General features: G+C 33.0%; 5 protein-coding genes across 9 annotated transcripts; 3 read left to right on the plus strand and 2 right to left on the minus strand.

Moving 5' to 3' along the window:
- Nucleotides 1-1,490: 1,490 nt before the first annotated feature.
- On the minus strand, nucleotides 1,491-4,476 carry LOC18034393 (sorcin). Its single transcript, XM_006422381.2, has 10 exons — nucleotides 4,393-4,476; nucleotides 4,201-4,259; nucleotides 4,072-4,112; nucleotides 3,944-3,975; nucleotides 3,348-3,376; nucleotides 3,110-3,146; nucleotides 2,903-2,959; nucleotides 2,163-2,239; nucleotides 1,890-1,963; nucleotides 1,491-1,735 (listed from the first exon to the last, which is right to left on the minus strand). Exons 1-10 carry the CDS (start codon nucleotides 4,474-4,476, stop codon nucleotides 1,716-1,718), a joined length of 510 nt encoding a protein of 169 aa, XP_006422444.1. The 3' UTR covers nucleotides 1,491-1,715.
- Nucleotides 4,477-5,345: 869 nt separating this feature from the next.
- On the plus strand, nucleotides 5,346-9,707 carry LOC18034980 (protein LAZ1). 4 transcript variants are annotated; one of them, XM_006422384.2, is made up of 9 exons: nucleotides 5,346-5,543; nucleotides 5,887-6,153; nucleotides 6,265-6,321; nucleotides 6,738-6,846; nucleotides 6,996-7,180; nucleotides 7,298-7,386; nucleotides 7,837-8,098; nucleotides 8,302-8,555; nucleotides 8,859-8,951. In XM_006422384.2, exons 2-8 carry the CDS (start codon nucleotides 6,001-6,003, stop codon nucleotides 8,506-8,508), a joined length of 1,062 nt encoding a protein of 353 aa, XP_006422447.1. In that variant the 5' UTR covers nucleotides 5,346-5,543; nucleotides 5,887-6,000; the 3' UTR covers nucleotides 8,509-8,555; nucleotides 8,859-8,951. The 4 variants fall into 4 exon arrangements, with proteins under 4 accessions (XP_006422447.1, XP_006422452.1, XP_024034711.1 ...); XM_006422389.2 differs by having other exon boundaries at nucleotides 5,350-5,543; nucleotides 8,307-8,555; nucleotides 8,859-9,707; XM_024178943.1 differs by having other exon boundaries at nucleotides 5,350-5,508; nucleotides 8,307-8,555; nucleotides 8,859-9,707.
- An 83-nt stretch (nucleotides 9,708-9,790) lies between these two features.
- On the minus strand, nucleotides 9,791-12,914 carry LOC18033600. 2 transcript variants are annotated; one of them, XM_006422383.2, is made up of 6 exons: nucleotides 12,665-12,914; nucleotides 12,280-12,360; nucleotides 11,673-11,801; nucleotides 11,259-11,321; nucleotides 10,896-11,020; nucleotides 9,791-10,377 (listed from the first exon to the last, which is right to left on the minus strand). In XM_006422383.2, the coding sequence occupies exons 1-6, from the start codon at nucleotides 12,755-12,757 to the stop codon at nucleotides 10,182-10,184; spliced, it is 687 nt and encodes a 228-aa protein (XP_006422446.1). In that variant the 5' UTR covers nucleotides 12,758-12,914; the 3' UTR covers nucleotides 9,791-10,181. The 2 variants fall into 2 exon arrangements, with proteins under 2 accessions (XP_006422446.1, XP_006422445.1); XM_006422382.2 differs by lacking the exon at nucleotides 11,673-11,801.
- Nucleotides 12,915-16,808: 3,894 nt separating this feature from the next.
- Nucleotides 16,809-19,392, plus strand: LOC18035504 (SEC1 family transport protein SLY1). Its single transcript, XM_006422391.2, has 2 exons — nucleotides 16,809-16,971; nucleotides 17,205-19,392. Exons 1-2 carry the CDS (start codon nucleotides 16,941-16,943, stop codon nucleotides 19,028-19,030), a joined length of 1,857 nt encoding a protein of 618 aa, XP_006422454.1. The 5' UTR covers nucleotides 16,809-16,940; the 3' UTR covers nucleotides 19,031-19,392.
- Nucleotides 19,393-19,866: 474 nt separating this feature from the next.
- LOC18035427 (isocitrate dehydrogenase [NAD] regulatory subunit 1, mitochondrial) lies at nucleotides 19,867-22,663 on the plus strand. The gene is made up of 4 exons (XM_006422392.2): nucleotides 19,867-20,488; nucleotides 21,059-21,298; nucleotides 21,859-21,937; nucleotides 22,125-22,663. Exons 1-4 carry the CDS (start codon nucleotides 20,003-20,005, stop codon nucleotides 22,397-22,399), a joined length of 1,080 nt encoding a protein of 359 aa, XP_006422455.1. The 5' UTR covers nucleotides 19,867-20,002; the 3' UTR covers nucleotides 22,400-22,663.
- Nucleotides 22,664-23,878: the final 1,215 nt, after the last annotated feature.

Here is a 23,878-nt window from a genome sequence, read left to right on the forward strand (position 1 = left end):
GGTTGTGAATATGGGTTTAGGGTTTGTGATTTCATATTGAGATTTTTTCTTTATAATTATTTTGTACTCTTCGAATTTGTTTTTTAATTATTAGAAGACATCATTTCCTTAGTTTAAATTTTACTCTAAACTAGAAAAAGGACAAACTTGTATCCGTACCTTATCCAATAAAATGAATAACAAAAATCAAGCAAAACAGATAATCCAAACAACTTTTTTTCATAACATGACAAGTGAGCAAATTATTTTATTTAGCAGGCAGTCTGAAATAAAACAAAAATTTCATATTAACTTCGGAGAGTTTAGATCCAACGGGGTGTGCTAAGAGAGTGAAGTATGGCTGTATGAGGTTATTTGTAAAATTAAAATAGATTTTCTTATAATAAAGGTCCCTTTAGAATTGTTTTTGAGAGGTTTAAATGTAATTCTAAAAAATTAAAAGCTAAATTTGGTGTTTCATAATTTTTTTTTAATAGAACCACTTTCAGCAAGATTGCCTCACACTACAGTAATTTTTGAAAAGTAGGAAAATAGTATATTTTTCAAAATCTGATTTTGAAAACTAGTTTTATCTTTAATATATATCCTCATATATATTATAAAACTCCAAAATTATCTTTATTAATTAAGAATTAAAATCAATAATTTTTAAAAAATTATCATTATTACCAATTATTTAGAGATAACAAAATATAAAATATAAAATGTGGATGATAAAATTTGAAAGGTTAGGTCCTGTGGCTTTGCTAGAATTGATTAATTTGAATGAGATAAATAAAAAACTTTATATGCTAAAGAATGAACAATCCAATGCACAGAAATACTGAAATCACTGGCCTACAATTCATTCAATATTTATAAGAAAAGTTATTAATGAACCACCATATTTTACATCGACAATTTATGTACTCACGTAAATTATTTTTAACAAAGCCTTGCACCACCTAACTTTTCACATTTTGTCAAAAATTTTCAACTTAACCATTATTTATAACTAATTAATTGATTAAACTATTTTAACATTCTGTCATAAATTATTTTTTATATATTTCAATTACTTGACAAGTTTCTAGTTATCTCAATGGAAAAGTTTTTTTGTTGTGTGAGCCGTGGATTGAAATCGTTAAAAATGGTACTTAAACAATTCATCAGCTCTTTAAAAAAGCTGCACAATCTTTAGATTCTCAAGACTACTTCCAAAATCTCAAAATTGGAGCTTCTTTTCAAAAGAGATAAATATAAATTCTCCTCCAAAAACTCATTCTCTCATTACACTCGAACAAAGTTAAATAAATAAAATAAAAAGAGATTTTGAATGACACTAATATCTCTCTCTCTCTCTCTCTCTCTATATATATATATATAAAATATTTTGGCAATCATAGAAGCTTCAAGAAACCGGCTATACGCATTGTACTTGTTGCTCCTGGCTACTTTTAATCCATTCAGGACTCGTCTAATATTTAAGTATGGTTATTGTAATACTTGAGTTAGAAAATTTAACGGAATTACTTTATGCAACTGAACTTGAGTCACACCTATATTGTCAACATAATCCTCAAAACAATAAGCTAATCCTGAATCAAACCCAAAAATGGGGAAGAGAAAAAAGAATAAAAATCTAATAGGGAGAGAATATAACTATACAAGTAAGTCCATGATATACGGAGCCATCCAGCAGGCCACCGTACTTACTGGGCAGCAAGAATTTGATTTCATATTCTACAATTGGCAGCTGCAGCAAAACAGGAAGACATTAACATAATGAATTAATGATATCAGAAAACGCACGCAAGAAGAATTTACCACATGATTTACAAGGGGTAGGTGAAAAATAAGGATTATTAGAAACAAAATTGTTCTTGCTCAAGCTGAATTTATATACTCACTACAAAAGATAAACTGGTTGAGATCAAGAGTGATCCTGCCCTGCTTAGCTGTATCAAATGAATTAAACAGATTCCTGAGGAAAAAAATGAATAATAATCTCCCCATCAGCAGAATGGCATTAAATTTTTGAATTCATTGATAAATACCATAAGCGCTGCACTATGTCTCAAGACTCGTGCAATTTTTGTGGAATGTGAGGGCATTTATGTCAATCAACCATCCCTAATCACTCAAGGTGCAATATTCAACATGAAAATTTAAGGGATTCATACCGAGCAGACTGCAAAAATATACAAAGGGATATGAAGTCATCCAGACGAAGTCTTCCATTCTTATTCTGATCAAAACTCTGAGTGATAAAGAAAGCTATCAGATTCAATGGCCAAAAAAACCAATTCTCACCTTATAAAGGAGAATAAACAAATTATTCACTACCAAACAAGATAATAGTTCAGAGAAGTAAATCTAATAAGGCAGTCCCAGTTAAACTTTGATGAAAGGTAAGATCTCAAAGACGTGTAGAGTTATTTTGTGGAACAGATCGTATTTAGTAATATTACAGCAAGACTGCAGTACACAATGTTGTACGCCTAGAGACGGTGACTGAACATCCTCTCTAGCTTCCATTTGCAAGCAAGGATAAATATATAATAAGCACGCTGAATATCCAAACAAATCGCAGATGTAAAGCCACAACAGTGGCATGTACTATACTGTAAAAGGTCTCTATTTGGAATGTGTTCCACATACAGTAGTAGGTCACATATTTCATCACTCAAAATGCTAATACCAGCAGCTTACAAAATAACTGATCAAAGCAATCAAGCTTACAATTTTACTTGAGCAACTAAAGAGCTAAAATTCTTCTAGATCTTGTATAAGCATCTAGGTTTGCTTCATGTCCCTAGCCATTAACTCTAGAGTAAAATGATCAATGTTAAAGTAGTACATCTGCATTATTTTATGTGAGAAAGATCTCTTTTAATTTAAAATAAAAAATGCTCGTGCATACCTCACAGACTGTGTAAAAAGCTGGTGAGTCCAAAGAAAAACCAATTTTCACCAATGCCTGTAATTAGGTTCAGCAGTTACAATCCAGAATTACAGCTCCGACAAGAAAACAAAGGCAAATAATTATAAATTAGAACAGGCATTCTTGAGGCTATGCAACACATCATTTTTTCATCTAACTAACAGTCAAAACCATGTCAAAAGATACCTCATACACGTTATCGGGAACAAGATATCCACGACCCCTGCAACAATGAACCCAAAAACTGAGATAGAGTGTAGATATACAAACTTCTTGGACCAAACATTTGTACTGTATCTCAAAGCTACATCAAATCTTTATCTAAATAGTGAAGAAAAAATAAAAAATAAAGATTTTTCAATTTTTCTTTATCTTAGTAATGAACTAAAAAGTTTTATATAACACTGCTTAATACAACGATTACCTCTCCAGGTCTGAGAAGGCATGTTGAACCTGCAAACAAGTTTGAGTAAATAATTATCATTTCTTCTTCTATGCTCGTGGATATACATAATAATACAGATTATAACTTGCACTTAAGAGAAACAACAAATAAGTTAAGGGTACATTTCATTCATAATCTAGAAACACTTTCAAAACTAAAGTACAACTGAAGATTTTTTAGATATAATAGGATATAATCTTAAAGAAGCTAGTTTTTGGAATGAGTTTGAAAACTATTTTCAAAGACTCTCAACAGAACACATTTTTCAAAACTGCGAAAACATGTATGGAATCAAAGACCTACACTAAAATAGTAAAATTAAACAGGCCATTGTCTTCATGTCGAACCATAGAGCCACGAACTCTTTACAGTTTGGAGACTAGTATTTGACTGGATAAAAAATGAATGTATCAGTTATTTTCGAAAACATACAACTGCATTCAGATTGCAGATCACAGAGCAGTACAGTAACTAAGCTTCTTATTGAATCAAGCTCATATATTTTAGTTAAAATTACAAATTTTCACTTAACAGATTAAAATCATCACAAAATGGATAAAGTGACAGTTGCTAACCTTTAGAAGGAACTTGTTAAGCTCCACAAATTCTGGATTCCAAACAAAAAAAAAAAAAATCAACAAATTATAGTAAATTAATTAAAAAAAAAAGTAAATAAAAACAAATCATTCAAAACTAAACTTACCCTCAAAGCTCATAGTACCATTCCTATCAAAATCATACATCCTTGGAAAATTAAAAAAAAAAATTATATTTGTCAGCAATTTACCATACACACACGAAAAAATAAATCATTGAAAAAAAATGAAAGAACCTGATCATTTGTTGAACAACAGAGAGAGAAAAATCAAGATTGCCAACGGCGAAAGCGTGCTGACAGAAAAAAAAAGAAAAGAAAAGAAAAGAAAACGACACGTCAGTTTGCGTTGTGGTTAAATGGAAAAGATAATTTGTTTCAATTTGAGATGATATAGAATAGAAACAATGAGCAAAGAGAAGTTTAAACCTTGAGCTGAGCTGCTGCTATGCTTCCTGTTTTTTCTGAGTCAACTCGATCGAACCACTCTCTCAAAACCGCTGTGTTCTCCATTTTCCTCCGCTTCAGAATAATTTAGTGTTTTTCCTTTACTCGCGATTTAAATATAAATGGATAATAACATTGAGATCCATTATATTTCGTTATCTTCTTAAATAAAGCATATTTTTTCCATATACACCAAATAGATCCGCGATCCGTTCCCTTCTGTAACAGTGTAATCAATCAGTAATGACCAGTTTCACAGATGAGGCCTTATCACATAATTATCACACATTTTATCTTTTTTTTTTTTTAATTCTTTAAAATGTAGGACATGATAACAATATAACAAGATTGTTTCAGTTTGTCGTTAATACGTTTAAAAGATGTATAAAATTATCAAAAAGTACTTAAAAATTATGAAAATTAGAGTCAAAATTTTTTTTTGAATACTGATTAAACATTAGATTACTGTATTACACAGATATTTACAACAACTACTATTATAACAGATATATTACACTGATAATTACAATCAGATATACATAATTAAGATTTATATTATTACATTAAATTCTGTAAAATACATGCCCAGACAAATAATCTCTCACAGAAGAAGAATGTCTATACTCCACTCATATTTCATAAGAAAGAATAATTTTTACATATTAAGAATATTTAGCTCCCACAATATTTTTATAGGAGCTAAAACCGCTGCCCTCATAAGACATTTGTGGGGGCTAGAATCGCTGCCCTCACAAGTCTTGTGAGGGCAGCAGCCCACCACGTCGGCCCAGGCCGAAGTGGCAATTAGAGTCAAGTTACTAAAGCAATTGAGGGACATGGGGACATTTTAACCACGTACCCCCGATTTCAAGATTTTTCTATAAATTCCCCAATTACTTCCATATTTATACTTACAGTTACCAACCATCAACCAAGGGGTTAAATGATAGATTATTCCAATTTCTTTGGATCAAAACAAATTCGCACGTGACACATGCGAGCCGAGTCGCCAACGTTGTTGAGTGTCCTCCTCCGAGCGTCGAAAGAGAATTAGTGGGTTTGGTTGGGTCCCAAAACGACAACGCTCCCTCCATCTCTGTAAGTGATTTTACCCCAGCGTCTGGCGCATCTCTGTAAGAGATCTTATCTCTTAATTTTTTTCAGTTCAATGAACTTTTAATTGATCATCGATTAATTAATTGGCTTAGTTGGACTCAAAGTTTTCAACTTTTCTAAACTCAAGAAGAGATATCATTTTGAGGACTGTATTTTTTCCTTCTTCAATTTTCTATGAACTTTTGAAAAAAGAAAAAAAATTGGGTATTGCCGTTTCTCATGGCATAACTATTTTCATGAATAAAATAAGATATGAGAACATAGTTTTAAAGCAATTTTATTTATTTTTTAATTAAAAAATGATGATTTTAATCTTATATTTGTTTTTGATAACATTTGTTTTTGGGTGTTTTGTAACAGGTCCATGTCCATTTGGCTCATCAAATGTTGTATTATGAGTTTGTTTGTGGGTTTGTAGTTCCATTATGCTGGTGGTATTTGAGAGCATAGCCCAATTAGAAGTTAGTATAGCTCATGAGGATTGCAAGTTATCACAATCTCGTTTCTTTGTTTGCTTATGCGACTCCCATATGGGCAAGTCTAATTGCCGGTGTCCTAGTAGTAGTGACCCTTTCACTTTCGATGTACCTTTTGTTTGACCACCTTTCTGCATACAAGAATCCCGAGGTTTTTGTTAATTTGTTGCTACACTTTGTCGAATTTTTATTGAGATCTTCATAGGTTTTGTACTCTATTATTGTTTATTCACTTATATTCTTCTTTTGTCCCTGTATTCAGGAACAAAAGTTTCTGATTGGAGTTATTTTGATGGTTCCTTGCTATGCAGTAGAATCAGTAAGTTGTTTAATAATCAATTTGGCATAAAGAAGTTACTATCTTCTTGAATGGATGTACTTTCCATCTGTAGAGAAAGATGAGCTATTCAATTTCAAATTTAGAATCTGGATAGGTTTTCTTTTGTAACTTTTTGACAGGTTTGGATGGGCGAATCTAGTATGAGACTGCATGTCTCTGAATTACTAGATTGGATATTAGAAGTGATTTGGGGATTATGTGATACATTTTTATACATCACTGTAAAATGAGGTGACATAATTGTATTGGAAGGTTCAGTGTTTTGTTTATTGGTGTGGAACATATTCGAGTGTTTTCCAATGTGAAAATAGTTTTTCCTGTCCTATGTACATTGTTTGGTACTCCTTCCCTCTGCTGCATCATTCTCTTTTCCTAACATGGATTATTTTGAACAGTTTGTCTCATTGACGAATCCAACAGTTAGTATTGACTGCGAAATACTACGGGATTGCTATGAGTCCTTTGCTATGTATTGCTTTGGAAGATATCTTGTTGCTTGCCTGGGTATGTAGTTTTCAATAGCTTTCTCATGCAATGCGAATTTATTTTGAAATAGAGAATTCCTTTCTTATTCATTTGTTGGTCTCGTATTTATGTGCTGATTCTCATTCTTGTTCCTATGGTGTTTCATTTTTTTAAATAATATATCAAAGGGGGGGAAGAGAGAACTATTGAGTTTATGGAAAGAGAAGGACGTGCAAGTCATAAAGCTCCGCTGTTAGAACACAATTCTGAAAGAGGAATTGTGACACATCCATTCCCAATGAATTATATCTTAAAACCATGGGAACTTGGTCGATGGTTTTACCAACTTGTCAAAATTGGAATTGTTCAATACGTATGTTTTCTTTCACTCACTGAAAGATTAACTTTTGCTGCATTTTACTCTTCTTTTTTTTCAATTTTTTCTTTCTTTCATTGTTTAATAGCGGTGGGTTATATGTTTGTCTGGCAGATGATAATAAAGTCTCTCACTGCTCTTTTGGCTGTCGTTCTTGAAGCCTTTAATGTGTATTGTGAAGGAGAGTTCAAGTGGGGATGCGGGTAAGATTATTTCATGGACCATTAATGATATCTTGTTAGCACAAAATTTCACTGAATAATTTGAATGCTTGATTGTGTTCTATTTTTCATAGATTAGCCTTCTGATCATCTTATTTAATGCATAACAAATTTTAAACAGCACGCAGCTGGGTTGAATGGTTTGAATCTTGTTTTAGGTCTATCAGTCTCTTCGTGGGTGTGGAGAATTGTTTGTTATTTGATAACCATGCAATATGCTGTTAGGAATCAGAATGATTTCATGTGGACATGTTTGCACCTATTCTCAATTTTGGTTTGTATTCTCAGGGAGTTTTGCTGTTTGAAAAATAGGTGTCTTTTTGAACTAGTGGTGTTGACTGTTAATTTTTCTAGATCTGAAACAGTGGGCAGCTATCAGTGGAATTTGATTAAGAAATCTCTTATTCTCTGTGCCTTCTTGTGTTTTTGTAGGTATCCTTATATGGCGGTGGTTCTAAATTTTAGTCAGTCTTGGGCTTTGTATTGTCTAATTCAATTTTATACAGTCACAAAAGATGAATTGGCACACATAAAGCCATTGGCCAAGTTTTTGACATTTAAGTCAATTGTATTTTTGACTTGGTGGCAAGGTGTAGCAATTGCTCTTCTTTATTCCCTTGGTTTGTTTAAAAGTCCTATAGCTCAAGGCTTGCAGTTTAAATCCAGTGTCCAAGACTTCATCATTTGTATAGAGGTATGCCTTCCATCATCTTCAAACATTTTTTGATGTTTCTCAAGTCTTTCAAGATTTCATGTCACCTGCTTCCACATTCATAGTTATTCTCTAACGTCATATTTTTCTGTAGTCTTTAAAACATTGTTTCTCCTGCCAAGGTTTATGAATGTTATAAATCTCATTAAAATATTGAAGTTAAACAAGCACTTGTATTCATCCAGCACAGATGGCAATTGCTTCTATTGTTCACCTATACGTATTCCCTGCAAAGCCTTACGAGCAAATGGGAGAGTGCTTTTCTGGGGATATTTCGGTCCTTGGAGACTACTCTGCTGATTGTCCGCTGGACCCTGACGAGATTCGGGACAGTGAGAGACCCACAAAGTTACGGCTACCCCAGCCAGATGTTGACATCAAGAGTGGAATGACCATCAGAGAAAGTGTCCGGGATGTTTTTGTTGGTGGCAGTGGATACGTAAGTTTTTTTTATCCTATGATGTCATATTGAAGCAGCCTGGACAGGTGGATCTTTTCACCATTGCAAGCTATAAGAAAAAGGAATAGATTTGCTTTAGTTGCCTGGACTTAGTTTTTTGCTGGTTGCCTGGAATATCTTAATATTGTGGGAAACAAAATATTGTTCTTGTGGGACAGATTATAACTAATTGCCGTTTGTATACTCCATATAGATTTATGGATCACTTTTGTCTCATTAAATTTTATTTTATTGTTGTAAGCCTGTTCTTAGTCTTGAATCTGATGTTTGCTTTCTATGCAGATTGTGAATGATGTGAAGTTCACTGTAAACCAAGCAGTAGAGCCTGTGGAGAAGGGGATTACAAAGTTCAATGAGAAGATACATAAGATCTCCCAAAATATAAAGAGGCATGACAAGGATAGGAGAAAAACAAAGGATGATAGTTGTATTGCCTCCTCACACACAAGGAGGGTGATACGTGGGATTGATGACCCCCTGTTAAATGGGAGCATCAGTGATAGTGCGCCCACAAGGAAGAAGCACCGCAGAAAGTCAGGATACACCAGTGGCGAGAGCGGTGGAGAAAGTAGCAGTGATCAAAACTATGGTGGTTACGAGATTAGGGGTCGAAGGTGGGTCACCAAAGATTAGTTAAGAGGAGTTATTGTAGCAATTTGGACCCAAAAAGGGGGAAAAAAGAAAAAGAATCTCAACAAGGATGGTTCTGGAATGAAGCACGAACTGTTCATATGCGGGCATTTGGTTAGAAGAGTGCAATTTTCCTCATGAGGTTCCTGGATCTTGCTTTACATATATAGAACATTTACTGCTGCACCAGGAGGCTGCACGTGTATATGATTCAAGAATTCTGTTGTGGATTTTTTGCCGGTAAACTGAGGTGGTTATAGGTGATCAATGGTGTACGTTAGGTTTGCATGATGGAATTCAATTTGTTGTATAGAGTTTCCTGAAGGCTTGGGTGATAGTAAATGCCACTGGATTGGGAAAATTGCTTTTTTTGTTTTCAACAGATTCATCGAGTAAAATGTAACTATGTCCTGTCTTAGCAATGCATTGTATTATTGACAAAATGCTTTCCATTTTCTTGTAAATTAGTAGTGCAAGTCTGCTTTATTCAGGTTTTCATCATGTAGATTCTTCGGTGACTGGATGCTTGTACAATCTCAATTGACAATAAGCTACGACATAGCACACACTTTTCCCTCAGACTTTTCTCGCAAAAATCTAAGGGTACATAAGCTCTGACGATATTTCCCATCTTGTAACCAAATTTCCTATGCTGAGAATTACAGCATCAGTCAGGTAATTCAGTGACTATAAGAAAATTAGAAAAGAGAGAACAGAAACATATCAAAATATCCTTAACGACAGCAAATTAGGGAGCCTGAGGCTGATTCTCCTAGGCGTTCAACAATCAGCATTCACTTCATTGCGCACTCTTTGCCAATGGAGACTTAAAATATAATCTTAAGAGTAAATGATGCTTCATTCAAAGCCATTACAGTGCCCATATAATCTTCCAGTTAGAAATTGCTGGCAAAAACTACCAACAACTCGAGCTCAATAATATCCGGCCTAACTCTTCTAGGCAGATTCAGCGAACTATTGTACAACGGACCGAAGTTCTCCAGTAAGCAGAGCATTTTTCCGGTGCTGTGACAGGATGTTGTGGACTCGGACAGTTTCAATCCTTGATGCCAAGTTATCACAATTGGGCTCTGTAACTTGCTTAACGGCATTAAGTAGTGTCTGCAAGATTTGTAGGGGATCACCATGGCTAACAACCAAAATTGCGCATCTGCAAAACAAACATAAAGTAAACACAAGAAATTAGGGGCTAATTACCTCAAGCTACTAGAAGGATGAAATCATTGCAGTTGTATAAGCATTCTACAGGACCTAACAATTATCACGCTAAACACCTAACAATTATCACGCTAAACAATATGATATTCAGGTAACATGAACAAAATGTTAAGCATCTTATCAAGGATTTAAAATTAATGTTTTTTTTTCCACAATATCATTTGAATTTCTTTGAGAATTCAGATGGGAAATATTTTTCTGCTAACTCATACTACTAAGGTTTTAAGCATTCTGATCCAGGATCATATTTTTAGTTGTTAGCAATCCATAATCAAGGAGTCATCATTCATGTTGTTACTTATTTGTTTGCTTTCAAATTTGTATATCCTTATTTGTTTGCTTCCCAACTAGTATCAATGTCAGTGTCTTAGAAACATAAATGCAGCATTTATTCTCAAATAATTCCCTGATTTGTTTTCCGGAATGCCAAATAAGGATGAGCATTATTACCCTTGAAATTCCAATTCCATAGCTGCCATAGCAGTTGCAAGTCTAGAAACGACGTCATTGACACTTTCTCCTCCCTCCGGTCGCATGAATGGATCTTTCTCATCTAGGGCCCATATCTCAGGATACTGCTCACGGAAGGAAATAGGAAATAAGAAAGCCTCAAATACTATGCAATTAGGGGGAAAACAAAAACTTGTGCATAGGTTCAAATAGAATAGGTCAGTTGATGTAGATATCACCACATATCAATTAAACCTTCACCCTAAATGCTTATAATGCCCCTATTATAAAGCAGAAGCAATCTTTCATATGCCACATTTATACTGACAAATGACAATTAGATTTCATTAATAGGACACATACTTTATCATGTGACAAAAGTTCAAATGAAGGGCCAAAGAAACGTTCTCGAAGATCTTCCATCACCTGCCCAGCAAAATTAACTTCAAGATCAGTGCAAGCAAGTGCGTGATGAAAAACAAATGTTTCATTTTATTTGTCAAAATAAATTAGCAATTTTTTGTCCCAAACCTACAATAGAAAGGAAAGAATACTGAAAATAGAGTGTGAAGTTCTGTTTGACTGAATATAAGTCTCTTTTGAGAAAACAAATACACAAATGCAAAGTATTTATCCTCATCTCTGGACAAGTCAGTAAGCATTAGCTGAAGCATTTAACATACACATGTATGTTCTGTCTATTATTCAAAGCATTTCAATGCAAAAGCATCTGGGTAATCTCAATAAGATAAATCTTTGCAAATTAAAGCAGCTTACCTTACATTGAGGACCTTCAAAAGGAAGATTCAAAACAGATGCAACGACTTCAGCTGTGTGTGTTGTTCTTGAAAATGGAGAGTAGCATATGCGAACATTTTCCAGCGGAATATTATTTTCATTCAGTTCCTACACACATAATAAAGTTACCCAGTATGTGAAGAAGAAAATACATTTTTCTCTTTCTCATTGGCCAAATGAGTCTGGATAAGATAATGACCATCGGAGACAACCAAAATCTATTTCTTCTTGATCTTCATTTATAGGTACCCGCTTACTGTTATAGTACCTACCTATCTTGCAAATCTGGGTTTATCAAAGGTGGATCATTGACTCAAGCTATTATCATCGTACACATAATCTTCAGGAAAGCACGCACCAGAATCCAATACCATTCCTAATGATTAAGCAACTACCCCTTAATGGATGCACTCCTCACAAACACTATTGAGTACCCCAGAAGGCATACACTAGCAAACAGCCATACAAAAGATAAAATTTTGGTTCTAGAAATAATAATTCTTGACAAAATGAAAACCTAAGACAATTCATTTTGCTTAGCAAGAAAAACATGAATAAAGGAATGACAAGCATGAAATGTAAATACCTTTAGGAATAACTCTCCAGCCAACCGAGCTTGATCCACTCCTTCTGATGCTAATTGATACTCGCGACGCGTGCCATTTTCCTATTTTTGTTAATCAAAACTAAGTAAACAACTTCAAAACAAAAATGGGATCATTAAAAAGAAATTAAACAAAAAAAAAGAATTTTGTTATCACGATGAATGTATCAGACATGAAACAAAACCAGACAATGATAACCTAAGATTAAACTAAACCGATATGGCATTACTCATTTCCTCGTACAATTTAAAAGCCAAAAACTTGATTGCTCATTACATCACATAAATATTTGTATAGTAATTTATAAATGAACGTGAGTAATAAATATAAAATAAAATAAAGCAGAGTCTGAGTGAAGAGAAAAACCAACGAAGAAACTATGAGTCCTTTCTCATTCGGAATGCTTTTGCCGTGCCTCAGAACCCAGTATTTGTTGCGAAGAAATGGGGTCGTCGCCATGTTTGCTGCTGCTGTTTGTTTCTTCTCTGATAGTGCAGTGTTGTTGAGTATTCACTCCTTTAAGTACGAGTTCTGATGATGATATCTTGATATCCTCTTGAGGGAGGTTGGGCAGTTACTGTTAAGGCTGCGTTTGGGACAACAAAAATAAATGCATATTCATTTTTCCTGTTTTTGATTCTTTTCACGTAATATCATATTGGTCATTCTATTAAGTCACTAAAATAAATGCATCAACATTGTAATTAAACAAAAGAGTGGGACCATCGGCGCCCTTCCAAATTTCTCTTAATTTTTTTTAAAATTATTTTCTAATTTTAACTTTTACTAAAATTATAATTTTTACTTAAAACTCCACTAAAAAATCAAGTAATTTTTTCCTTAAAAAAACTAATATTTAAAAAATAAAAAAGATTGTATTTTCCTTTAATTTCGAGTGAGGAATTTACTACTAGTAGCTTCAATAGAAAGAATAAAACTCGTTGTTTTTTTTTTATGGAAGAAATTTTGTTGTTGAAATGGGGTTTAATAATAAAAATTAGATAATGCAGTTTACACTGCACTGCTGAGTTTTAATTAAGGGTATTTATGTCATTGATAGAGGTATTAAAAGAACTTTATAATTTTTAAAAATATTTTGATGGGGTTAATAAACAAAAGGGGTGCTAAAAGATACTTAGAGGGGTAGCAATAGTCTCACTCTAAATATAAAGTATGTAAACGAAATATAAAATTTATAAATCAAGATTAACTATAAAATAAAATATAAATTTTTAAAATAGAACATAACCTTGTGAATGAAAATTAAACATATAAATTAATATAAAGCTAGTAAATTGATGTATTAATGATAAAGAAAACAAAAACCTTACAAATATAACGTAAAACTAGTAAATCAACATTGATTAAAAATTAAAACATAAATTTTGAAAATAAAATATAAACTTGTAAATAGAAGGTTAAAAAAAACTAAATTAATGGCAAACTAATTAATTTGAGGCTTCCCCATTAAACAAAATAAAAACTTACAAATATAACATAAAACTAGTAAATCAACATTGATTTTAAAAATAAAACATAAATTTTAGAAATAAAACATAAGAGTTTTAAATAAAAAGGTAAAATAAATAAGTTAATACAAAACTGCTAAATTGATACATTATTGGTAAATAAAATAAAAACTTGTAAATATGACATAAAACTAATAAATCACCATTAAGGGCAAAATGATACATAAATTTTGAAAATAGAATATAAGACTAGTAAATAGAAGGTAAAATAAGTAAACTGATATAAAAGTGGCATGAATAAAAACTTATAAATTTAATATAAAACTAGTAAATCAACATTGAATGTAAAAAAAAATATAAACTTTGAAAATGAAATACAAGATTTGTAAATAAAAAATAAAACAAGTAAATCAATATAGAAGTGGTAAATTGGTATCTTACTAGTAAATAAAACAAAAAATTATAAATGTAATATAAAACTTATAAATCAATATTAAGTGTAAAATTAAACATAAATTTTGTAGATTATACTTAAAATATACGAACAAAGGTAAAATAAATAAAATAATATAAGAGTTACTGAAAAAATTAAAAAATACTTGCAAATGAAAACTAAATACTCATTTATAATGTTAATTACCTTAAATGTTTCCTAATTTTGTATTTAAATTGAATAATGTTGGTTTTGCGTTTATATAATATATGTCATGTTTCATTAGAGATGAAACTTATTCTCAAAATCGAATTTTGGAAAATTATTATTTTAATATTTTTTTAAAACTATCGTAAGACGAGCTTAGTTTGCATCTCTTTTACACTTTCTCAACAATAGCCACAAATGGCCTCCAAGTACAATTAAGGAATAAAATTTGAAAATACATAAAATATGCATAAAACTCAAAATTATGTATGATTTTATTGATATATCATATATGTGTCTAGTAATATAAGAATATCTTTTTATTTTATTTTGGTTTGATCCACATCAAGATAAATAATTTTGTTTAGTCAGCTTGTGTAATAAATAAATACTATTATAGAAAATGATAAAAAGAAATTTATAAATGTACTAGTACAAATATACAATTTGTGGTTAAACTAATTCAATTAATAGTCATACCATAGAAACTATGGTAATCTTTTTAATAATTAATAGTTTGAATTTCTTGTTTTACTTTCTATTTACTAGTTTTATTTGAAAACTTATAAAATTTATATTTATCACAATATTCATACTATAATTTTAATCACGACATTATAAAATTTTTCTATTGTTGATGCAGAAATCTGGTTGATAGAGTTGCGACTAAGTGTCCATGCCAATACTTAAATTTGTTTGTTGGGATAACAGCTTAGCGCTGCAACTTTTCTGGTCAAACAATTATCTTCAATCACGAACTTGTTAAACTGGTTCACATGCGCTCACAATACTCAGTTAGAGGGCCACCAGATGTTTTTCTATTGAAAAGCCTCTGTTGCTCAAGTCAATAATCGGACCTTTTTTTAGAAAAACTTGTGTGACAAATCACGTGGCTTAATTACAACTACTTTAAATTGGAAGGCTTAATTTCAATAAGAAAGAAAGATAAATGAGAAAAAATTGTCGATAGAAAGAAAGAGTATCTGAGAATCAAGCCAAAAGTTATCCAACCCCCTCACCTTCGTTCTCCGAAGTTTTTATATCCAATTGAAATTATCGGCCTCCTCTCTCCCAATACCGTTACTGGGTCGGTTACATAACCGTGGACGAGTGAGCAGTGCAATTGCTCGTGAGTGGGCTTCGTGCCGGAATTCTTTGGGGGAAACCCACGGGTTAACCTTTGACCAAGTTTTTTATTTGACTTGATTCTAGTCTCTCCTTGTGTGCCCTCGAGCTGATTCTGTTCATGTGACCAGCAGCCACATGCCCCGTCGAATGTAATCTTCTTTGAGGAGCCATTCTAGGTTCAGGGGAGCACATTATGCTCATATGTGCCTGATCATGACGATTTTCACCCAAAACACCTATTATATTGTATTATATTATAATCTTTCTTCATAAAATGACAAAAAGAATAAATGTGACTTTAAATATAGTATATTTCGAAACCAGTCACTAGTACAGTTGTATATCATTTCCCTTCCTCTTTTGTGTGGGTAGAGATTCGAGTTTCTAAAATGTACTGGTAAGAGTTGATTTTAAAAGAGTATGTTTTAAAAATAAATTTGACCAATTCTAATTTCTAATCTTATATATTCATATTGAACCGCATAGAACTGATCTAGGAAGTTTTAAAATATTTACATTATCAAAGTGTTGATAAAAGAGACTTTGGTTGATTTAAGTTATCACAAAGCTGATTTACGTAAATTTTTAATTTTTAATTATAAATATCATCTAATCAATGAGATCTCAATAATTTTTTTTTATTTAAAAAATAAGCTAACCTTTAAAATTCTAAGTTTAAATATTTAGACTGTAATATCACATTTGTAGTACATTTATATCACCATAGAGCTGATCTAAAGATTATAATAAATTTTTAATAGTAGCTATCAATAAATATAAGAGTTATAAGTTTAGATGTTTGGACTATTTAATTACAAAACTAATGTAGGAGGTTTTAAGTCTAACACAAAATTAATCTAAAGAGTTAGCATAGATTTTTATTTGTAAACATTGAGTAGTTTATGAAGTTCTAATAGATTTGCAACCGTAAATTTCAACTAATCTAACGAGATTCAAAAAGAATTTATTTAATCAAAAGTAAAATTTATTCAATTTTTTAAGAAAATAATAATAATAGGTTTTCAGCCAAACATGTCCTTCATTTTGTTTTATTAGCATGTCCTTCATTTTTATTTTCCTCATAAGCCCGAAAAGTGGAAGTAGAAAATTAATTTAAAAAAGAAAATTTTTTATTGGTTCACTTGCATAAATCTGACGTGTACTTCAAATTAATGACGTGACCGCCGGGTAAAAATTAAATAACTGCACGAAAAATCACCGCTTAAAGAACCATAAATCTCCACCATTTTCAACCTTTGTTTTTCCCATTTTGCCCATCTGCATCTACTCGACCGCTTCTTCAATTCCATTTCACCATCCTAAAGCCTTCAATTTTACAAAAGCTTCAAACGCTTGGAGAATAAAAAGCAACTGAACAAAAATTTAGCAAAGTGTTTACATCACCATGGCTCTCAATCTTCGCCAAAAACAAACTGGTACATATCTCTCTCTCTCTCGCTTTCATTAGATCTCTCTTTTAATAAAACCCACTTTGTATTATTGAATTGGATTCGATGTATAATTTCGTATTAAGAAAAGAAAACCATGTTAGATTTTTTACTGAATTCATATGTATTGACTTAATTCAGTGCATTTTCTTTGGTGGGTTAATTGTTTGCATAGTGGTGTTATTGAATCTGATCCGTAAATTTGATTCCTATCCTAACAGAATGCATAACTCGAATGCTGAATCTAAACCAGCCTGTGAATGCCACGGGGACAGCAAATGAAGAGGTTTATAAAATCTTGATCTATGATAGGTTTTGTCAGAATATTTTGTCACCCTTGATCCATGTTAAGGATCTTCGAAAACATGGGGTGACCCTTTATTTCCTCATTGATAAAGATCGTAAACCTGTTCACGACGTGCCTGCTGTGTACTTTGTTCAAGCAAGCCAGCAGAATATACAGAGAATTATAGCCGATGCTTCTGCTTCGCTTTATGATAGTTTTCACTTGAACTTTTCATCCTCAATACCTCGTGCACTTCTTGAGGATTTGGCATCAGGGATGTTGAATTCGGATTCGATTCAGAGGATCTCAAAGGTCCATGATCAGTATTTGGATTTTGTGACTTTAGAGGATAATTTGTTTTCGTTGGCACAGAAGAGTAGTTATGTTCAATTGAATGATCCAAAGGCAGGGGATAGAGAGATTGAGGAGATTATCGAGAGGATTGTCAATGGGTTGTTTTGTGTATTGGCTACTCTTGGGGTGGTGCCAATTATAAGGTGTCCGCGCAGTGGTCCTGCAGAGATGGTTGCTTCGGCGTTGGATCAGAAGTTGAGGGATCATTTGTTGTCTAAGAACAACTTGTTTTCAGAAGGTGGGAATTTTGCGAGCTCATTTCAGCGTCCAATTCTTTGTATTTTCGATAGGAATTTTGAGCTTTCTGTTGGGATACAGCATGACTTTAGGTATCGACCACTTGTGCATGACGTGCTTGGATTGAAGCTTAATAGGTTGAGTGTGCAGGGAGAAAAGGGTGGTATGAAGTCATTTGAGTTAGATAGTGCAGACCCATTTTGGGTGGCAAATGGGTGGTTGGAATTTCCTGAAGTTGCAGTGGAGATTGAGACCCAACTGAACAAGTATAAAAAGGATGTTGAGGAGGTGAATAAAAGAACAGGAGGAAACGATGGGGCTGAGTTTGATGGGACTGACTTAATTGGAAACACAAAGCATTTGATGAATGCTGTGAACTCGCTACCTGAATTGACTGAGAGGAAGCAGGTGATTGATAAGCACACAAACATTGCAACTGTGCTGTTGGGTGAGATAAAGGAAAGATCTCTTGATTCCTATGCTAAAAAGGAAAATGACATGATGATCAGAGGAGGCATTGATCGAAGTGAACTAATGGGTGTGCTTAAAGGGAAAGGCAGTAAGATGGACAAATTGCGGTTTGCAATTATATATCTGATTTCTTCGGAAACCATCAATCAATCAGAAGTGGAAGCAGTGGAAGCAGCTCTGAGGGAGTCTGAGGTTGATATTAGTGCATTTCAGTATGTGAAGAAGATCAAGTCATTGAATGTCTCATTGGCATCAGCAAATTCTGCAAGTAGAAATAACATAGTTGATTGGGCCGAGAAACTATATGGGCAGTCAATCAGTGCTGTGACAGCTGGTGTGAAGAATTTATTATCTAATGACAGGCAATTGGCACTGACAAGGACAGTGGAAGCTTTGGTGGAGGGGAGGCCAAATCCTGAAATTGACTCGTACCTCATGTTTGATCCTCGTGCTCCCAAGTCAAGCTCCGGTAGCAACCATCTGAAGGGACCATTTAAAGAAGCTATTGTGTTCATGATTGGTGGTGGCAACTACATGGAATATGGCAGCTTGCAAGAGCTTGCGAAGCGTCAGCAGCCTGTGAAGCATGTTATATACGGAACAACAGAAATTCTCACAGGAGATGAGTTTGTTGAGCAGCTTGCACTGTTGGGCCAGAAGATGGGATTGGGAAACACTGTTGCCCCATCAACCCATTAAATACAGATATATCATAGATGTTCTTTCTTGTAAGACTTTCATTTGGTGATTTTATGCTTATGAGGAGGCACACTGGGAATTGATGCCGAGGCAGGTTTTGGAGCTGAATATTTGTGAAGGAACGCTATGGGGTTGGTGTGTGTGCTTGTTTATTGGTTATATTGGCCCCTGAGTGTTTTAAGTGAGACTCAAAACATACCGTTCTTTTGACAATGTAGAAGAATGTTTTTAGCTTAATAGCAATTAGGCATCTTCTTTGAAGTAAGCTTCTGTTGTTGGAATGTACCTGTTTCATTTTGCACTGTAATTGAAACCTTAACCTCAGAGAATTATTTTGTTAATGCTATCCACATCAATATATGAGTGTTGTTCAGTTTCACTTTCGCATGGTAGTCGATGTTGCTCTGCTGCTGCTGTGTTGCTTGGAATTCGTAGGTAGTAAAAAGTTTAATGAATGCATGGTCATGGTGTGTTTTTGACTTTCTTATACTTGGCTTTTCAACTTGTGAGCCGTGATTGCTGGCAGGCCCGGCATGATGCAGATGGTGCCTTTTTAGATATTTTACAATTTCTTGCTGTTCTCAAATAAATGAATAACAATAATAATCCAAGTTTTTGTAATATGTAATTATGTATCTGTCTCTTCATAGATTAAAAAACATAAATAATAATAATAATAATAATAATAATAATAATAATAATAATAATAATAATAATAATAATAATAGTCAATGTTTTAAAAATAACCTTCTATTTTTCTATTCTCTACACATAAAGAACAGAAAATACTTTTATTATTATTAGTACTGGTTAGATAATAAATTAATAAAGAAAATTTATGTATTAAAATATTAAAAAATCATCGGAAAGGCATTTCTATTTTCTCCCTATCAATCGATTGATTACCGGCGCGATCACTCTCTTTCTTTCATCTCTCTCTCTCTTCGTGGCATACAATTCCGTACACCAAGCATGTCTCGCCGATCCCTCCCTTTCCTGAAGTCCCTAATCCAAACCCGATCCGTAACCTACATGCCCCGACCCGGCGACGGCTCTCCGAGAGCCGTGACCCTTATCCCCGGCGACGGCATCGGCCCGCTGGTGACCAACGCGGTAGAGCAAGTAATGGAAGCGATGCACGCGCCGATCTACTTCGAGAAGTACGAAGTCCACGGCGACATGAAGCGCGTGCCGCAACAAGTGTTGGACTCCATAAGGAAGAACAAGGTCTGCTTGAAAGGCGGACTGAAAACTCCGGTCGGCGGCGGTGTCAGTTCGTTGAACGTTCAATTGAGGAAAGAGCTTGACTTGTACGCTGCGCTGGTCAACTGCTTTAACTTGCCTGGGTTGCCGACACGTCATCAAAATGTTGATATTGTTGTGATTAGGGAAAATACAGAAGGTGAGTACTCAGGACTCGAGCACGAAGTCGTTCCCGGCGTTGTCGAGAGTCTTAAGGTAACTTGTAATTTTAATTTGTGTTCATAGTGTTGATCTTGTTTTATTTTTTGTTTATTAATATCAATTAATTTGAGGCTATGTTCTTAATTGTCATATACAAAATTTATCTATCGTCCATTCATTTGTACTTAAGAGCTAGTGATTATGCTACCAAGTCGTTAGTCTGGTGGTTAAACACCCTTCGCCTGATCTCAAAGGAAAGGAATTTGTTAGCTATTTTTGAGCTATGCTCGATGATCCCACCAGCTATTCTACAATTGTTTTTAGACTCTCGATAGACTCCTGATAGCAATGTCAATGGATAAATATAGTTTTTGTTTTTTAAAGCCAAAAAAAAAAAAAAAAAGCTTGTGATTTCATTCCACAACCACCATAGCTCATCAATTCAAGACATACCTTTAGTTTAGCTTGAGTCTAGTTTGAATTGCTAGTCATATTTCTTGTGTTTGATCAAATTTGTTAGAGCTCTACTTTAGCTGGGATAATGATAATTGTAGTAAATGGGATTAGGGGGGAGACTTGGTTCATTTTTTATATATTTTAATGCTTGTTTCTGTTTTTGCGCAGGTGATAACAAAGTTCTGTTCAGAGCGCATTGCAAAATATGCATTTGAGTATGCGTACTTAAACTACAGGAAAAAAGTAACTGCTGTGCACAAAGCAAACATTATGAAACTTGCGGATGGGTTATTCTTGGAATCTTGCCGGGAGGTTGCTACTAAATATCCCAGTATCAAGTACAATGAGATTATTGTTGACAATTGCTGCATGCAACTTGTTTCAAAGCCTGAACAATTTGATGTCATGGTATGCAGCTTTCAAATACTGATTTAGTTTAAAACAGCCGTGCATGTTTTTCCCATAGCTGTGCATGTTTATGCCATTGCATCGTACTTGAGTATCTATTTCTAGGTTGTAGGCATACATAATTTTGCTTACTGCATTATTATTTTGTTTTATATGAAATTGTAGATCTCGTAGTATTTTTGGTTGATGTCAATGTGACTAGTATTTAATGTGTATAATTAATTTTGGCAACTTTTGGTGTAGTGACCCAAAAAAAAAAAAAAATCTTTCTAGAAATTTTGGCAACGTCACTTTGGTTCTATTGAATTGTGCTTTGTACATTGTGAAATCGTGTACTTTACTATGTTGGGCTGAATGTTTGAGCATTGTTTGATATATTTCATGTTGCTGATGAAAGTGTAGAATTATTGGCTAAGTTTTATATAGGGAGATCTTAGATCTCACTACATTGGTTTTCAATGTGATTCCAGTTTCTGTCTGGTTCATGATTTTTTGTAAATTCGGTACCAACTTTATTAGCTTTCCCTCCTTGCTTATGGAGCTTTCTTAATGTTCTGTAGGTCACCCCTAATCTGTACGGCAATCTAGTCTCAAATACAGCAGCTGGTATTGCTGGAGGCACTGGTGTCATGCCTGGAGGTAAAAATCTCTGGTTTTCAGGTTTTATTTCTTTTGATGAGTTCTGATATTAAAATATAATGATGGTTATATGCTTAAGAAGGGATGGTAAGGTTAATTTATGGTGTACTGCATTGAATGTTCTGGAATTTTTTTTTCGTTGGTTATGGGTGAATTAAGTCTTATCAAAATTTCAATGGCTTAACAGGTAATGTGGGAGCTGATACTGCTGTTTTTGAGCAAGGTGCATCAGCAGGAAATGTGGGAAATGAGAAAGTAGTTGAACAAAAGAAAGCAAATCCAGTGGCTTTGCTTCTTTCATCAGCCATGATGCTAAGACATTTGCAGTTCCCTTCATTTGCTGATCGACTAGAGACTGCAGTGAAACGCGTAATATCAGAGGAAAAGTACAGAACCAAAGATCTCGGTGGAGGCTGCACCACTCAACAGATTGTCGATGCAGTCATTGCTAATCTGGATTGATTTGATTCACTTGTAGCATTCCTGTCATAGTTCTGGCACGTGGACTTCATTTGAGTTTCTCATTCCTTACTCTTCGCCATTTTTACATGTTCTGATTTTCTTGAAGCTTTTGGAATCTCGTTTTTTGGCTATCCGGCTGTGTTGCTTTTCCATAGCGTTTATCATTTTTCAAAAATTATTTGAGTTTATAGTCGTTATTGACAAATGAATTGATAAACAAAAAGTCTCCAATTGTAATGGTCAAAATTCTTGGATCTCTTTTTAGTCTTGGGGTCGGTTTGGAAATATTGTAATTTTTAAAATAATTGCTGTTAACTGTGTTGTAAAAATAATCAGCTGCGAAGAGAATCAATTGAGTGTTTTTTAAATTTTATTTTTAAAAGTATTGTGAGTTTTGAAAACAGTTATGGACATTTGGTAAATTTTACTGTTAAATTATTGAGAGAAAATAAATGACTAAAATGTACATAATGTAAGATAAAATTTATTTATATATATAAAAACATATACATATATTTTTAATTGTGTATTATAATAATTTTTTCTAAAAATAAAATTTATAATATATTGATTTTATATTTTTATTTTTAAAATAATTGATAATTAAATTAATAATATAGTGAAATAAATTTAATAATAATTTGATCGATAAATTAAAATTAATAAATTTATATTGATGAATTATAATAAAAATTTATTAAAACATTGATTTTGTTTCTAATTTGAATAAGGATTATTTTGGGTTTAGGTAATAATTTTAACGATATTTAAGGAATTATATTAAAAGATAAAATTGATTCTTAAAATTAGAATCTAAAAATTACTTATTTTCTTCTTTTTAAAATCAGCTTTAGCAGGGGTTGATTTTAACAAAAGTAATTTTAATTTTTTTTATCAAATACTAAAATTAACTTTTAAATTTTACATATCAATTTTAAATCTCCCAAAAACAATCTCAAACAGGCCATACACTCATCTTTTTCAAACACAAGTGCAGGGCTTGGATTTTTCATCGACGTCAGGATGAGATGAGACCAATTTTATGTACAATATGCGTTTTTTAAAGAGTAAAACTACTTTATAAATTATAATGTAACACCCGTTACAAGTTTTCAAGTTTTACATTCTTACATGTTTGTGTCTAAATATAAAATGGGTATATTATGAAACTTAAGGAGTGTATCGATAAATTTATGACCATTGTAAATTTGTAATACTGATGCACGACGGTTTTAGTCATCACTTCGTAAAAGAAGTAATATTGCGGTGGTGGGTGTTGCCGTTAATTTCTTTCTTGTTAATTATGGAATTAAATAATGGGACGATATAAAAAATGAGATAGAGAATTTACATGGTTCATCATGCGGCCTACATCCACTCATATAGAAAAAAAGTAATTTTTCATTATCGAAAAAAAATTATAATGAATATTAATTTTTTTTTTTTAAGTCCTTTGCTCATATCTCTATAAACATCAAG

The sequence above is a fragment of the Citrus clementina genome, unplaced genomic scaffold (genome assembly GCF_000493195.1).
Source record: "Citrus clementina cultivar Clemenules unplaced genomic scaffold, Citrus_clementina_v1.0 scaffold_8, whole genome shotgun sequence".
Lineage (NCBI taxonomy): Eukaryota > Viridiplantae > Streptophyta > Magnoliopsida > Sapindales > Rutaceae > Citrus > Citrus x clementina.